Source organism: Natrix helvetica (genome assembly GCF_964273705.1).
Source record: "Natrix helvetica genome assembly, chromosome: W".
Taxonomy (NCBI): domain Eukaryota; kingdom Metazoa; phylum Chordata; class Lepidosauria; order Squamata; family Natricidae; genus Natrix; species Natrix helvetica.
Window position 1 is genome coordinate 29,284,840 of NC_138555.1, and position 16,188 is coordinate 29,301,027.

Genomic DNA, 16,188 nt, shown 5'->3' on the forward strand with positions numbered 1-16,188 from the left:
GGCCTTCGTCGCCACATTGTACATGAGCAGGAGGACATGGCACCCCCGCAGGTGATGACGAAAAGTCCGAAGGGCAAGTCGCGCGGCTTTCAGCTCCAGCCAATTGATGTTGTGGCGGAGGTCCGAGGCAGACCAACGCCCCTGGGTCATGTCGGAGTCCATCACGGCCCCCCAGCCGAAGAGGCTGGCATCCGTCGTCACGGTGACTCTCTCGGGCTCCCAAAAGCAAGCCCCCTGTTGTAGCGCTGGGGACAACCACCACCGAAGAGAGAGTCTCACCTCCGCTGGTAGAGGAACTGGCCGCAAGGAGTTGCTCATCATCCTTCTCTGGACTGGAATCAAGGCCCACTGGAGAGGTCGCAGGTGGAGCCGGGCCCAGGGTACTATCCCTATACAAGAGACCATCTTCCCCAGGTGTTGAGACAAGGTCAGGATGGAAACAGACCTTCTTTTTTGTACGGAGGAGACCAGCTGGCGTAGGCTGGACAAGCGGTCTGGGGATAGGCGGACCCTCCCTGACTCGGAGTCTATCACTGTCCCTAGGTGTAGGATCTGCCTGGATGGGGACAGGTGGCTCTTGGGAAAGTTCACGGAAAACCCCAACGCCTGAAGCCAACGGATCGTCAGCCGAAGATCCGACGTGGCTCTGGGGAGGGACTCCGCCTGAACGAGGACGTCGTCCAAGTAGCACTGAAGTCTCACCGGGATGGAACGCAGGTAAGCCGCCAGTGCTGCCAGGACCTTGGTGAACGTCCGCGGAGCTGAGGCCAGACCAAACGGGAGAGCCCGGTACTGGTAATGCCTGCCCCGGTGAGAGAACCTGAGATAACGCCGGTGAGACTGAAGGATGGGGACGTGGAGATAGGCCTCCGTCAAATCTACTGAGGCCATGTAATCCCCCTTCCGAATGCCCTGCAGGATTGATTTTAGGGACGCCATCTTGAACCGCCTGTATACTAGGTAGCGGTTCAGGCGTTTCAGGTTGAGGATCGCCCTCCAACCCCCCGAGGATTTTGGGACTACGAACAGATGTGAATAGTAGCCCAGACCCCTCTCCGGCTCCGGAACGACCTCCACAGCCCTGATTTCTAGAAGATGGGCGACCGCGAGGTCCATGAGACGACGTCGCTCCGGATCCTGAGCTGGGGGAAAGACTTTGAAAAAACTTGGGGGTTTGGAGAGGAATTCTAACCTTAGGCCGTGGCGAACGGTCGCCCTGACCCAACCGTCTGACGTGATCCGATCCCACTCGTCCGCATACAGTGCCAGGCGGCCTCCGATGGGATGACTCGGGTTCGAGTCATTTCCCTCTGCGGAAGGGACGGCCGCCCCCCCCTCGAAAGGGCCGCTTGGACTGCGGCTGATACCTAGAACGGTCCTGAAAGTTCTGCCTATTGAACGACCTGTCCTGCCTGTACGGTTGGTATCGCTGATCCTGATCCCTGTCATAGGACTTGAACTGGGGCCTGCGATAGGGGTGACTACGGGACTCCGCCTTCTTGGTGGATGTAGGCATAACCTTCTTTTTATCTTTGTTTTCCACCAAAATCGGGTCTAAGGAAGCCCCGAACAAATTTGGACCTGCAAAGGGGGCAGCCACCAGGTCCCACTTGGCTTTATAGTCCATCTGCCAGTTCCTGAGCCACAGGAGCCGACGGGAGGCCACAGAGGTGGCCAAAGCACTCGAACCAAATCTAACAGCGTCTAGGGTCGCATCAGCCGAATACTGACACACTGCCATTATTTTAGCCAAATCCTGGTGTACGCGCTCATCTTGGATCGGAATGCGATCCTGAAGCTGGCGGAGCCACATGATCGTTGTGCGGTTGAAGTACGAGGCGGCAGCCGCCGCCCGCACCGCCCATGCTGAGGCCTTATAATTTTTACTTCCCAGACAAAATTTGATTTATTTGTAATTAGAAATAAGTATTTCACAATATATAATTACATATTGTTTTTGTGATTAATCACTATGCTTTAATTATGTTCAATTTATAACAATAAAAATACATCCTGCATATCAGATATTTACATTATGATTCATACGTCCGGCTCTCCCTCCGAAACCAAATCATTAATGAGGGGGGCCTTGCGTTGCACAACATCAACCTCAGGCCCTGGCTCTGTAGGTCCTGGCCACCTAGAGTGCGGGGGTTGGGACAGATGACCGGTCGTGTCCAACGACCACGGTCTCCCAACCGGCAACAAAATCTTTGTCTGCCCTCGCACCTACCCCTCCCCACGACCGTTGGGATGACAAGACCCTCTACTGGAATATCGTTATTCCCCCTCCCCTCCGTAGCTCCGCTCACTCCCCTACCAACCTCACCTGTTAGCCTGGCACTAGCCCCTCCCTCGGCCTGACTAACCCCACCCCCCACCCTGGGACCCACTAAAATATGTAAATAACATTTCATTAAAAACCCCCTAAGTTTTCGCTTCCTCCACCTCTCTGGATTGATAAATCCCTCATCAAGGTGGGCCCTTGAAAGGGCGGAGAGCCATACTTGCGAGAGGGGGGACTCCCGCAGTACGATCAGGTCTGCCCTCGAGAATATGATAGTCCATAATTCAGCAGGGCCTCAGATCGATTAAGGGTGCTACAGATGTTAAAATATATAGTACATAATGCACTGAATCCAGTAAGATGCCTGAATCCTGCCTGAACTCCTCGAGCTGATCGCATCGGTGGCGGTTGAGACCTCCAAACTCTTAGTGATGGGGGATTTTAACCTGCCATCGGTGGGAGAAGCATCTAAGGGGGTTCGGGAGTTCATGGCTTCCATGACAGCCATGGACCTGACTCAATTGATTCAGGGCCCGACACACGAGGGAGGTCACACCATGGACCTTGTTTTTGTCTCTGGCCAGTGGTTGAGTGATCTGGGAGGAGGGGACTTAACCATCACTCCCCTGTCATGGTCAGATCACTCACTCCTCCGACTTGACTTCCCTGGTGCTACCCCCCGCTGCGGGGAGGCGGAACCAGAAAACACTAGATGGTTCCGCCCCAGGCGCCTAATGGAACCAGAGAGGTTCCAGATGGAGCTTGGGCCACCTTCTGTAGCCCTGACCCGCCCTCGGGTAGAGGACCTGGTGGTCGCGTGGAACAATGCGACTACCGGGGCCTTGAACCGGGTGGCGCCTTTGCGGCCTCTCCAGTGGCAACGATCCACCCTGGCCCCTTGGTTTACCGAGGAGCTAAGGGTGATGAAGCGCCGCAAGAGATGCCTAGAGAGTCGTTGGAGATCCTCCCGTTCCGAATTTGACCGAACACAGGTACGAGCCCATTTAAGGACGTACCTTGTGGCACTGAGAGCGGCCAAACGTCAATATTGTGCCGCTCTCATTGCATCCGCAGAAAACCGCCCTGCCGCCCTGTTTCGGGTGTCCTGCTCCCTCTTGTTTCACAGGCCGCGGGAGGCCCCTTTACAGGGTAGGGCAGAGGAATTTGGGAAATACCTGCAGGATAAAATCGCTCAAATCCGGAAGGATTGGGTCCCTTTCAGTGGCCCAGTGGAGACGTCCGTGGCGAGTCTTGAGAAATCAATCTGGGAGGAGTTTGACTTGGTTGCCATCGAGGATTTGGACAGAATGCGTGGACGACTGCGACCTACCACATGTTTACTGGACCCGTGCCCCTCCTAGCTTGTACTGGCATCCTGGGAGGTTACACGTGACTGGCTCCTGGGCCTAGTGAACGCTTCGTTGAGTGAGGGGTCTCTTCCGGCCGCCTTGAAAGAGGCGGTGGTGAGGCCCTTGCTCAAGAAGCCTTCCCTGGACCCTACGGAGCTGGCCAATTATCGTCCTGTCTCCAACCTTCCCTTTTTGGCGAAGGTTGTAGAGAGTGTGGTGGCTTATCAGTTTCCACGACATCTGGAGGAAAATGATTATCTAGACCCGCACCAGTCCGGCTTTCGCCCCGGGCACAGCACGGAGACGGCCTTGGTCGCGTTGGTGGATGATCTCTGGAGGGCCAGAGATAGGGGTTGTTCCTCTATCCTGGTCCTATTAGACCTCTCGGCGGCTTTTGATACCATCGACCATGGTATCCTGTTGCACCGGCTGGAGGGGTTGGGGGTCCGGGGCACCGTTTTGCGGTGGTTCACCTCCTACCTTTCCGGCCGGACGCAACGTGTGTTGGCAGGGGAGCAGAGGTCGACCCTAACCCCCCTTACTTGTGGGGTGCCACAGGGGTCGGTCCTCTCGCCACTCCTGTTCAACACATACATGAAGCCGCTGGGTGAGATCATCCGTGGGTTCGGGGTGGGATACCATCTGTACGCTGATGATACTCAGCTGTACATTTCCACCCCGAACCACCCCAACGAGGCCGTCGAAGTGATGTCCCGGTGTGTGGAAGCCGTACGGGTCTGGATGGATGACAACCGACTCAAGCTCAACCCTTCCAAGACGGAGTGGCTGTGGGTTCCGGGCCCCCGGTTCAACCAGCTAATCCCATCCCTGGCCATCGGGGGTGTACAACTTGCCCCCGTGGAGCGGGCGCGCAATTTGGGCGTCCTCCTGGATGCCCGGCTGTCCATGGATGACCATGTGACAGCCGTGGCAAGGGGGGCGTTCCACCAGGTTCGCCTGGTGCGCCAATTGCGCCCCCTACTGGACCGGGACGCCTTGCGCACAGTCACTCATGCACTGGTGACGTCTCGCCTGGACTACTGTAACGCTCTCTACATGGGGCTTCCCTTGAAATGCACTCGGAGACTGTAGTTGGTCCAGAATGCAGCCGCGCGGGTAATTATGGGGAGTACAAGGTACTCCCATGTGACACCTTTCCTGCGCGAGCTGCACTGGCTTCCTGTGGTCTATCGGGTGCGTTTCAAGGTCTTGATAACGATCTTTAAAGCGCTCCATGGCTCAGGACCTAGATACCTGCGGGATCGTATTCTGCTCCATACATCCCTGCGACCAATTCGCTCACACAGAGAGGGACTTCTCCAGGTGCCATCCACCAGACAGTGCCGGGGGGCGGCGCCTAGGAGCAGAGCCTTCTCTGTGGCGGGCCCAGCCCTGTGGAATGACCTCCCCCCGGATATTAGGATTACCTCTGACCTCCGCGCCTTCCGTGTAAAGCTCAAGACCCACCTATTCCAAGTAGCTGGCCTGGCTCAACCATAGTTTGATGATATCGCTCCTGACGGGTTTTTTAATTTTGTGATTTTATTTAGGGGATTTTAAACTGTGATTTTAATTGTTTCCATCCATCTGTCTACCTCCTCCACATATATGTCTATTTTGTGTATGTATTGTCCATATTTGTATTTTATATGTTTTTATTGTACGCCGCCCCGAGTCCTTCGGGAGAGGGTGCGGCTAACAAATAAAATTTTTTTATTATTATTATTATTATTATTATTATTATTATTATTATTATTATTATTATTATTATTATTATTATTATTATTATTATTATTATTATTATTAAGATGCAGAAAACCAGAGCTTGGGTACAGGTGGTAAGCTGGACCAGTCAGGTGCCGAAAGGCCAAAGTCCTAGGTGGGGATGGTGAGCTAGTCAGATAGTCTGCAGATGGTAAATGGTAGGTGGTCAGTAGGTGGTCAGCAGGGGGCAGATGGTCAATAGGTGGTAGCAGTGTTCCAATATCTCAGGGGTTGCCACAAAGAAGAGGGAGTCAAGCTATTCTCCAAGGCACCTGAGGACAGAACAAGAAGCAATGATGGAAACTAATCAAGGAGAGAAGCAACTTAGAACTGAGGAGAAACTTCCTGACAGTTAGAACAATTAATCAGTGGAACAGCTTGCCTCCAGAAGTTGTGAATGCCCCAACGCTGGAAGTCTTTAAGAAGATGTTGGATAGCCATTTGTCTGGAACGGTATAGGGTTTCCTGCCTAGGCAGGGGGTTGGACTAGAAGACCTCCAAGGTCCCTTCCAACTCTACTATTGTATTGTATTGTATTATTGTATAGTATGCCTTTTCATTAAGGGGGGGAATAGCAAGGGGTAGAATGTGTTGTTTTCAAAACAAAAAATTCATTTCTAGAAGCTCAAGGTTATTCTTTGTCTCCGCACCTCGACACCTGACCGGAACCAGCGGGGTGGAGATGCCAGCGTGGAAGAAGAAGATTGGACCATGTGATGGATTGGTGGGTGGGGGACAAGATCATGAACTTTCAACTGGGTGAGAATCCCAGGTAACTTCCAGAATTGGGATTCCCACAGATGTGCCAACATGTCTGTATTATTAAATTGGAACTTTAGAGATAGCTCTGGCGTGGACTCTGATTTAATTCTGCATGATATTTGGAATGCTGACATTATCCCAATTCTCCCTTAAAAATTATTTTTTCAGCTATCCCAAGCTGGGAAGCTGTTAGAGGTATTGAATCCCAGTTCTGACCCAACCCTGGGCAGTACGAAATTTCAGTGAAGATGGAGGAAGAAAAGAATGCAGCAGAGAAGGCCAAAGCTATCGCATCGCCTGTATTTGTCGATACTATGTATGTGCCTTCTAAAGAGATAGTCGAGGCTGCAGAAGCTAAAGAAAAGGAGTTTCAGCTGGGAGCCCGGCGAAAGGAACCAACCCCCAGACTTCCCTCGCAGACGGAATTAGACCTGCAAGATGAAGCCTCAGGATTTATGGCTTCTAAAGAATGCCTGCTAGAAGGAGAGAGGGCCGCCAGGGAAACTCCAACAAATGACTGGATGATGGCCAGAAGGTCTGAGGAATGGAGATCCCAGCCACCCTCACGCAGTCATTCTCTGATGGGCCTCCCAGACCAATTCGGATGGCTAAACGTGAGTGGAATCAACCCCCTCGCCCCTTCAGGACCACCTAAGTGGAATCTGGCACAGTCCACATTCTCCTTTCCTAGCAGAGAATCTGCTACGCAGTGGAGTGGAGATCTTGGCTCCTTCCACACAGCGACCAGCGAATCAAACCAACCCCTTGCTGCTGGGGTAAAGCCAACATTAGTCACATCAGCACCCCTCCCTCCTGGAGTGCAGCCAGGCCCCCCACCAAATTGGGGAATTCAATCCAACCAGCAGAAAGGGGCCTGAAACACATTCACCTCCCCCCAGCTGCAAAGGGGTGGCTCCGAGCCCATGAATCAAGCAACCCCAGGGTGGGCTTTCTTCCCGGGTCATGGATGGGCTCAATACCAATGGACGCCTCCCCCTCCCAGCAGATGGCGCCATTCCAGATATCTGCCCCTGGGCAGAACCAGGGACTGGGACCGCCACCGGGTCCAGCCCCCGTCCAGCAATGCCTCAACAGGCTTTGGCCCAACCGATGGGTGTGGCCCAACAAAGGGGCTTACCACTCCAGGGGGCCAGCCAACAGGGTGCCCCTGTTCAACCACCACCGGCCTCTCCTCCCACACCACCACGGTTTCGAGCAACATTCAACGGGACCCCAGATAAGCTGGCTTATTTCCTGAATCGAGTATGGGCGTACGTTGATCAAGTAGGCCCACAATACCCGTCTGATCGAGAGTTGATCCAAGAAATAGGGGATGAATGAAGGGGAGGCTGCACAATGGAAAGCGGAGCTCCATGAGGAAGCGGATCCTGAGCTAGATGATGTAACTGGGTTCATCCAACTGATGCACGCCCAATTTAGCGATGTGGCCCAACACGTGGATGCTGAAGACCAGATTCAGGCATTGCGACAGGCTGGTCGTCCCGTGAAGGAATTAGTTTCGCAGTTCCGGAAATCATTACCAACAAAACAGCTCTTGCCTTAAAACAACTTGCCAAAGAAAGTGCTCTTTCCCGCACATACATTATGCAAAATCGTCTTGCCTTAGACTATTTATTAGCCAAAGAAGGGGGAGTATGTGGAAAGTTTAATCTATCCAATTGTTGTATCCAGATAGACAACAGTGGAAAAGTAATTGAACAAATAACATCAGACATGGTAAAAATTGCCCATGTTCCCATCCAGACATGGTCTGGGTTAGATTTCAGAGATATGTTTGGTTCATGGTTCCCCAAATTGCCTGGCCTTCAGGCCATTGTTGCGCTCATTGGTATGATTGCTTTAGGATGTATTGTATTGCCTTGTGTCTTGCCAATTTTTGTAAAAACTATTTCCAATAGTCTATCACTGATTGCTGAAAAGCGTGCTGTCGCTCAGGTAAATGCATTATGGCACAACAAGGGATATTCTTTGATACCTCAGGATGAATCTATCCAAAGTGAGCTCCCGGATGCCTTTAAAGGCAGCGAGGAAGAAATAGACAATAATATCATCACCATTAACTATGATAAAAAACCTCCCATCACCTTAAGTAGTGATGAGGAGACCATTTCAACATGTCCCACCTTTTAGCAACAAGTCTAAATATTCTGCCTTTTAAAACAAAAAACAGAGGAGATGTTGCAGTAGTATCTGATCCACCATTAAGGGCTAAACAAAAAACATGTGCTCAGAAGAACTATCTCTGGTAATTTTCCACTACGTGCAGGCCCCTGAAGGAGGCTGAACCACTTTAGGAGGAAAAACAAAGGAGACAAAAGGATCCCATCAACACAATGCCAGGATGAGCAGCCAATGTAATCATGACCAAATATGGTAGTGATAAACCTATGTATGTACCCTTTACTCCGCCCTTCATTGTTTACCAATAAAAGAGGTCCCCAGAGGCAACTCTGGGCGCGGCTTCATCCCGAGGAATCCTGTGTGGTGTCTTCACTCTCCATCTCATGAAATCGGCCCCCGGAGAAGGCCTCTGGCCTAACCGGGAAGATTGAGCCCGTTTTCCACAGCCTAGAACTGTGTTGGCTTTTTTGGCAGCTGCTGCACACTGCTGGCTCATATTTAAATGGTTGTCCACTAGGACTCCAAGATCCCTTTCACAGTTAGTACTGTTGAGCAAGGTACCACCTATACTGTACCTGTGCATTTCGTGTTTTTTTTTGGGGGGGGGGGGGAAAGTTTTTATTGATTTTTACAAATATTTTGGGGAAAAGGGTACATAAGTACGGAGAAAAATTTTGACAGCTACATCATACGGAAGGTGGTGCTCCCCCCGGATCTCATATCTCTCTCTTACTTTTATATATATCAAAATATCATTATTACATACATATTAGCAGTTAAAGTTTACCTCAAATTCTTTAACATCTTCAATCATTTACTTTGTATCACTTCTAACCATTTCTTTGTATCAACAATTGCAATGTAGTTTCAATTCACTTCTGTGACCTGAGTCTCATTGCTGCCTCCTCTCCCCTGTCTGCTGGCAGAGCCATGGTCCCTCCCCCTTTCATGTCTTGCGTACTGTCTCTTGTTCCATCTAGGAGAGTCTTGTGTTTTTCCATGAAGGCTTCCGCCTCCGTCACTGTATTAATTCTCACTCTACCACCCTCCCAGAAAATCAACAGCCCTTCTGGTAATAGCCATCTGAACCAGATATTTTTTTCATACATTTTTTTAGCTAAAGAGGAAATTTTTTTCCTCTTATCTCTTACTTTCTTTGGTATCTGTTTCAAGATGGCTATTTCTTTATGCTTATATCTTAAAGATACCCCCCTTGGAAACCTCAGAATCTCAACTCTTGTAGACATTCTAAAAAATTTAACATGAACTTCCCTTGGAACATTGTGTGTTCTAGACCGTGCTGGTGACGTCTCGCCTGGACTACTGTAACGCTCTCTACATGGGGCTTCCCTTGAAATGCACCCGGAGGCTACAGCTGGTCCAGAACGCAGCCGCGCGGGTAATTATGGGGAGTACTAGGTACTCCCATGTGACACCTTTCCTGCGCGAGCTGCACTGGCTTCCTGTGGTCTATCGGGTGCGTTTCAAGGTTTTGATAACTATCTTTAAAGCGCTCCATGGCTCAGGACCTAGTTACTTGCGAGATCGTATTCTGCCCCATACATCCCTGCGACCAATTCGCTCGCACAGAGAGGGACTCCTCCAGGTGCCGTCCACCAGACAGTGTCGAGGGGCGGCGCCTAGGAGTAGAGCCTTCTCTGTGGCGGGCCCAGCCCTGTGGAATGACCTCCCTCCGGATATTAGGACTACGTCTGACCTCCGCTCCTTCCGAGTTAAGCTCAAGACCCACCTATTCCAAGTAGCTGGCCTGGCTCAACCATGATCTAACTATATCGCTCCTGACGGGTTTTTATTAGTGTAATTCAACTGAATTTATTTATTGGGGCTTTTAAATATTGTGACTTTTTAATTGTTTTTTATCTATCAGCCTACCTCCTCCTTGTATACGTCTTATATACGTCTTTGTTATATGTATGTCCTGTCCAGATTTGTATTTGTATTTTGTATTTTATTTGTTTTATTGTACGCCGCCCCGAGTCCTTCGGGAGAGGGTGCGGCTAAGAAATAAATATTCTATTCTATTCTATTCTATTCTATTCATTCTCCGTCTGCCTCGTTTGGGCTTTCTCGCACACCACTAAACCGCCCGCTCGCCCACATTCAAACCAGCCCGCCCCCTCCTGTCTTTCGGCATAGGCTCTCTGGAGGGGGAGGGAGGTTCTTTTTAAAGACTGGCTTCTTTCCTTCCCTCCTGCGGCTGGAAAACAGACATTTTTACAGCGGCGCAAAAACAGTCCCGGGCAGTCAGTTCCGGCTCTCCCTTCCCCAAGCATGTCCCGTTGCTGCTTGAGCCACTTTGCTGAATCCGGTGTGGCAGCGGGACTCTTGCCATCGCTGAGAGCTTCGCTGGCAGCCGCTTCTTGTCTTCGGAGAGCTTTGGAAAGCCTCGGAGAGCAGCTTCTGCAGAAGCCCGGGCGACTGAGAAGAATTTCCCGCCATTACGAAGTCTCCAAGGCTGTAATTGTATGGGGTGTGCGCGCGCAGCTATGTTTTCCACGGCGTGGAGCCGCAGCAACGCTCTGCGCAGCCAGCGATGACTCCGGAGCCCATCCGTGGGGGATTTCGAGGAACGCGAGTCTAAAGAGTCTAAAGTTTAGAGTTCCGATGGTCTTAGCGACCCCTGTGAAAAGGTCGTTCGACCCTCAAAGGGGTCGCGACCCACAGGTTGAGAACCGCTGGCATAAACTATATCAATAGTGCAGTAAAATTGAAGGGACATAATAATAGAATAGCAGAGGTGGGATTCTGCTGGTTCACCCCAAATCAGGCGAACTGGTAGTGGCGGAAGACTACGCCCACCCACCCAGATGCTTCTACACATGCGCAGAAGCATCGTGCGAGCGCGCAAGTGAACCAGTAGTAAAATAAATGGAAACCCACCACTGTAGAATAGGTAGAATTAATGCTAAGCACTCAGCCCCCGTTCCTTGCTACACTGCCAAAGGCAGGCCTGGACTGGAGGGAGGGGGGAGAATTGGGTGCCATGCTGATGTCTCTGAAGGTATAAAAGGATGCCATACCTTCCCCAAGGGGTGGCCTTTCACTGCATGCTCTGTGGAATGGTCTACCCAGCTCTTCTTTGGACAAATAAAAGCTGTTATTTTTTCCAAGCCTCTTCTTGGGTCTCTCTCTTTGGCATTCTGGTGAATCAAGTACATTTTGGGACCTTACAAAATGATAGTTTTGGTTGAAAAGAAGAGCTTCCCTGGCATGAAAGCACTATGCCCTCCCAGGAGGCATTCACTCACACTTCTGAGAAATACTGTAAATAAAACTCCTGCAAGTTGCTTTTCACTTTGATGTTCTTGTATTTGTCCCAACAATAACACTTTTGTTGCTGGGGTTATATAAAACTCGTGTTAACCACTCCTGAAGAATTTGTGTGTTTAATTATGGGAATAACCTCAAACTGTCCCTTATAGCTAGTCCTCACTTTTCTGTTTTAAAGCAAAGTCAGTGTGTATTTGAATTATAGGAAGACACACAAAATCATCTGTCTAGCAAACTTTGTTTAGGAGCATTTCTGGTTTTCATCATCTTCCCTGCAAGTCTCACCTAGTTGCCCAAACAGGAAACAGGCAAAGATTCAACTTGTGGCCTTGTTTGTACTAAGGAATCTGTTAACCACTACATAAGCAAATAACAGAAGAGCCTCCCCTTCTACTGTGCTTTTTGACAAGATCTAGTAAGATTAAGAGACTATATGCACAAAAAAATCCTTGTTTACCTATACCAGTGGTCGGCAAGACGCGGCTCGCGAGCCACATGCGGCTCTTTACACATTTTAATGCGGCTCTTCTGTGTGCCGGGCGCCCGCTCCCCTCCCTCCCACTGTTCCCTCTAAGGTGCGCGGCTGCGCGCCCGCGCAGGTGGCAAGAAAACACCGTGCAGCAGTTTCCAACTGCCGCGCAGTGCTTTCTGCTGTCACAGGCGCCGGAGGCTGGGGAGGTCCTTTGCAGACGGCTAGAACTGGCCGCCCGCAAAGGACCTCCCCGGACTTGTTTTGGTGAGCGCGGGGCGACTGACGCCAGGAAAGCAAGCCCGGGGAGGAGGTCCTTTGTGGGTGGCCAATCCTAGCTGCTTGCGCCCGGCGCTGCAGCTAAAGTAAAGCCCCTGCCGCTACAGGTTTTAAGGAGGAAGACATGGGGGGGGGAGTGATTCGCTAACAAACTGTACTTTCGCTTTATCTCCTTCGGCCTTAATCTGTTTAAATCGCCCTCAGTATTGGGGGGGGGGGGGAGAAGACACAGAAGATATTGCATTTCAATGACACTTTGTGGCAAGGACACGTGTTAGTTGCTCCCTTTCAGCCTCAAAACGACTCCGAAAGCGGCAAGCGGGGAACGGCAGCCACTTCCCTCTTCCAACAGCCCCCCCACTCTGGGAAAGTGTCTTTTGTCGGTTGCCTTTTGAGCGGCCAATCCTAGCTGCTTGCGCCCGGCGCTGCAGCTAAAGTAAAGCCCCTGCCGCTACCGGAATATCTGCTGCCGCCTCCTCCTCCTCTAACAGCACCCGACGCTGCGGCAGAGGTGAAGCCGCCAAAGCTCCCGCCGGCGTCCCCGCCTATGGCAGCGGCGCCTCCCCCTCCGTTCCGAGCACCTGAGCTGGGCCCCGCGTTACCCTGCCCCCTCCTCCTCTGCTGTGCTTTTGAGGAGCCATGAGGCCCCGGGAGGCAGTAGGAAGGCGGCGGGGGGGGGGGGGGCGGGAGCAGGGAAAAAAGGCCTCATGGCTTCTCAAAAGCATGGCGGCGGCGGAGAAGGCAGCAGGGGTAATGCGGTGCTCCGAGTGGAGGGGGGCGCCAGCGGGAGCTTTGGCGGCTTCACTCCAAATGTAGTGGTGCTGTTGGAGGAGGAGGAGGAGGCAGCTGTTGTTCTGGTGGCAGCAGGGGCTCGTCGACATCTTCAGCAGCAGCCCTGCCCCCTGTGAAAAAAGCCGAAGATGGATCCACGCAGATGACGTCGCCGCAACATGACTGGAGGAGGAATTCTGGGAGTTGAAGTCCACAAGTCTTCAAGCTGTCAGGTTTGAAGACCCTGGGTTTTTTCTTTTTTCTAAAGGGTTAGGGGTGCAAGTGTCTTGCAACTTGACAGCTTTAAGACTTGCATGCTTCAATGCCAGAGTTCCTGAGCCAACATGACTGGAGGAGGAATTCTGGGAGTTGAACTCCACAAGTCTTAAAGCTGTCAGGTTTGAAGACCCCTGGGTTTTTTTTTTTCTAAAGGGTTAGGGGTGCAAGGGTCTTGCAACTTGACAGCTTTAAGACTTGCATGCTTCAATGCCAGAGTTTCTGAGCCAACATGACTGGAGGAGGAATTCTGGGAGTTGAAGTCCACAAGTCTTAAAGCTGTCAGGTTTGAAGACCCCTTGGGGTTTTTTTCCTAAAGGGTTAGGGATGCAAGGATCTTGTAACTTGACAGCTTTAAGACTTGCGTGCTTCAAATGCCAGAGTTTATTGAAACTAAAAACAGTGTACCATCCTATGTATTTTCGGTTTTAAAAATGTGGCTCTCAAAATAAATTTCAATCGTGGTTTTGGCGAGATTTGGCTCAGTTGAAAAAAAAGGTTGCCCACCACTGACCTATACCTTTCACCTACACCTGGATATGTACGTTGTATGTACTTTTAAACAGATACATCTGTTTTCTATTAAGAGTTCTGAAATATTTGAGTAAGAACTCCACCAAAACAAAAAGCACACAAAAGAAATGAACTGAAGGCTAGAATCCAGATCTATCTCTACCATCAATTCAACATATGCCTTTGGTCAATAACCTCCACAACAAAATAATGCTGATTGGCTTGGCTTTAAAAAGGCTTTTGAGCCAAGATGATATGCATACACAAAAGACTACAAAATGATATGCAATTGAAGAAAGATATAGCACTGTTTATAACTGTACTTCCCTGGACAGCTATAAATACACAGAACATATTCTACTCATTAGTATAAATTTAACTCTAGATTGAAATATGTTAAATACCAATTTCTTTTTGATGCAAAATAAGAAAGTTAGCTTTAGAATGGCAGTAGTCTTTGTTCAGTGTCTTCATTAAGGTTCAATTGACAATGGATTTGTGTATTCAGGGACTCTGGGTATTGCCTGGTGTAGGGAAGTAAGAAGGCATTTATAATCAGAAGCGCATTACATTTGTATTTAACACATGTTTAGAGACCTGTATTTTTACAAGAAAATGCAGGAATGAAAGAGATGAAGCTGTCCCCACCCTATAATCTATCACCAGCAAGAATATAAAATAATGCTTCATAAAGGGTTGAACTTTGGAAGCCTGATCCCACCTCATGCCGAAATACTAGGGACAGAGGGAAATGCCTGGGTGTAGAACGGAACTACACTCTGCACATGCTCAGAAACACCGCGCCCATTCTTAATAACTCGCGTTTTGCCAGGTACTGGCTAAATTCTTTAATGGTAAAACGGGATATCTACTTCCTTCTTCCATTTTCCGGAGCTCCTTACCGTTTGATGCGGAGAAGGCAGGCAGCGCTCGGCCTCTCTTCGTCCCAGTCCCCACTAGTCGTGGGGTCCCAAAAGGCCGAATGTGAAAGTACTCCGCCGGCGGCCGGAGGAATTCCTGGCACCGAGTCTCCCGCAGACCCGACTCCGTATCCCGCTCCAGATTCACCCCCCGCCGAACCCAACCCCGCCACCGCCCACAGGTTGGCTGGCAGGAAGACGCCCGCGCCTCCGCCACCCGCTTCAGATCCTGGCCCGCCGCCTGTCGAGGCCGCCAGCATCGCGGCCGAAGCTACCTCCTCAGCACCCTGACTCTCCGCCATCATCACCAATAGTCCCGGCTATGCTTCCGGGACCTCCCACCCCATCGCCATAGAGGCGGGCAGAGCAGATCACGACGCACCACCCACTATCAACAGCGGTGCCGGAGACATCAACCATTGAGGTGGAGAGTCCCAGAGCGCCTTACGTTGTTCGTTCCTGCAGTCGCAACTAGTGGAACTTTGATTGCATAAGAATGCTAGAGCATTGTCCTTCACTTCCGATTCTGAATATGTATTAAATTCCAATAAAGGAGAATATTTGTAGCTCAGGGTTAAAATGAGGGGTCCTTGGTGTTCTCTTGAGTTTGGTTGTTTTCTTGCAGACGGTTCATTACCCAACTAGGTAACACCATCTGTGTTAGATGACATCACTAGCACTGATGTTACCTAGTTTGGGTAATGAATCGTCTGCAAAAAAACAACCAAGTTCAGGGAGCACCACAGTAAGTTCTTTCTACTTGGGGTGGGTGAAAGTTCTTCGGAAAATACTAAGAGAAAGCTTAGAGAAATGCAACATGCGTGTGGTGTTATTGCCAAAAACAAAAGCAAGACTAGCTAACAGCTATGGTATTTCCTCGTGGTCATCTGTCCAAATACTAAACGACTCTGATCCTTCTTAGTTTTGATGAAAAAAATATCCTTCTGGGTTCGGCTCCAAGTGGGGGAAAAGACACTGGAGAGATGGAGGCTGCTTGGAAAGATGGTTTATTGGTGGACAGGACCACATGGCTTGAGTCCTGGACAGAAAAGGTGATCACATGCTTCAATGTTTGGGAGAAGAAGAGAAGGCAGGACTGAGATGCTGAGTCCCTGGTTTTATGCCCTCTCTGGCCTTTCATCTTGAGCTTGTATTCTGATTTGTTGTCAGACTCCCATGGGGCCATGCAGGGGCAACTCTCTAGGCTGCGTTTTGAATCCAGGTTTGTTTGAGTGCTCAGATGCCATGTAGCGAGTTGGGTAAAGGGCCAATATTATCATGCCTTAATCCCATCACTCTGGAGCTGAAGGGGAGAACTCTTTATTATGTAAAGTGAACTAGCTCAGGCTTTAATGGCTCATTGAC

The 16,188-nt window shown here is 50.3% G+C and overlaps 1 protein-coding gene across 3 annotated transcripts in view; it reads right to left on the bottom strand.

Moving 5' to 3' along the window:
- LOC309400473 (ubiquitin-conjugating enzyme E2 Z-like) overlaps window positions 1-15,177 on the bottom strand; it is an 85,695-nt gene extending 70,518 nt beyond the window's left edge. The window contains exon 1 of one of the 3 annotated variants that reach the window (XM_081968991.1): window positions 14,806-15,177. In XM_081968991.1, the coding sequence (XP_081825117.1) occupies window positions 14,806-15,128 (323 nt within the window). In that variant the 5' untranslated portion in view covers window positions 15,129-15,177. The remainder of the gene's footprint in view (window positions 1-14,805) is intronic. The other 2 variants (XM_081968989.1, XM_081968990.1) reach the window with 2 other exon arrangements.
- Between the last annotated feature and the right edge of the window lie 1,011 nt (window positions 15,178-16,188).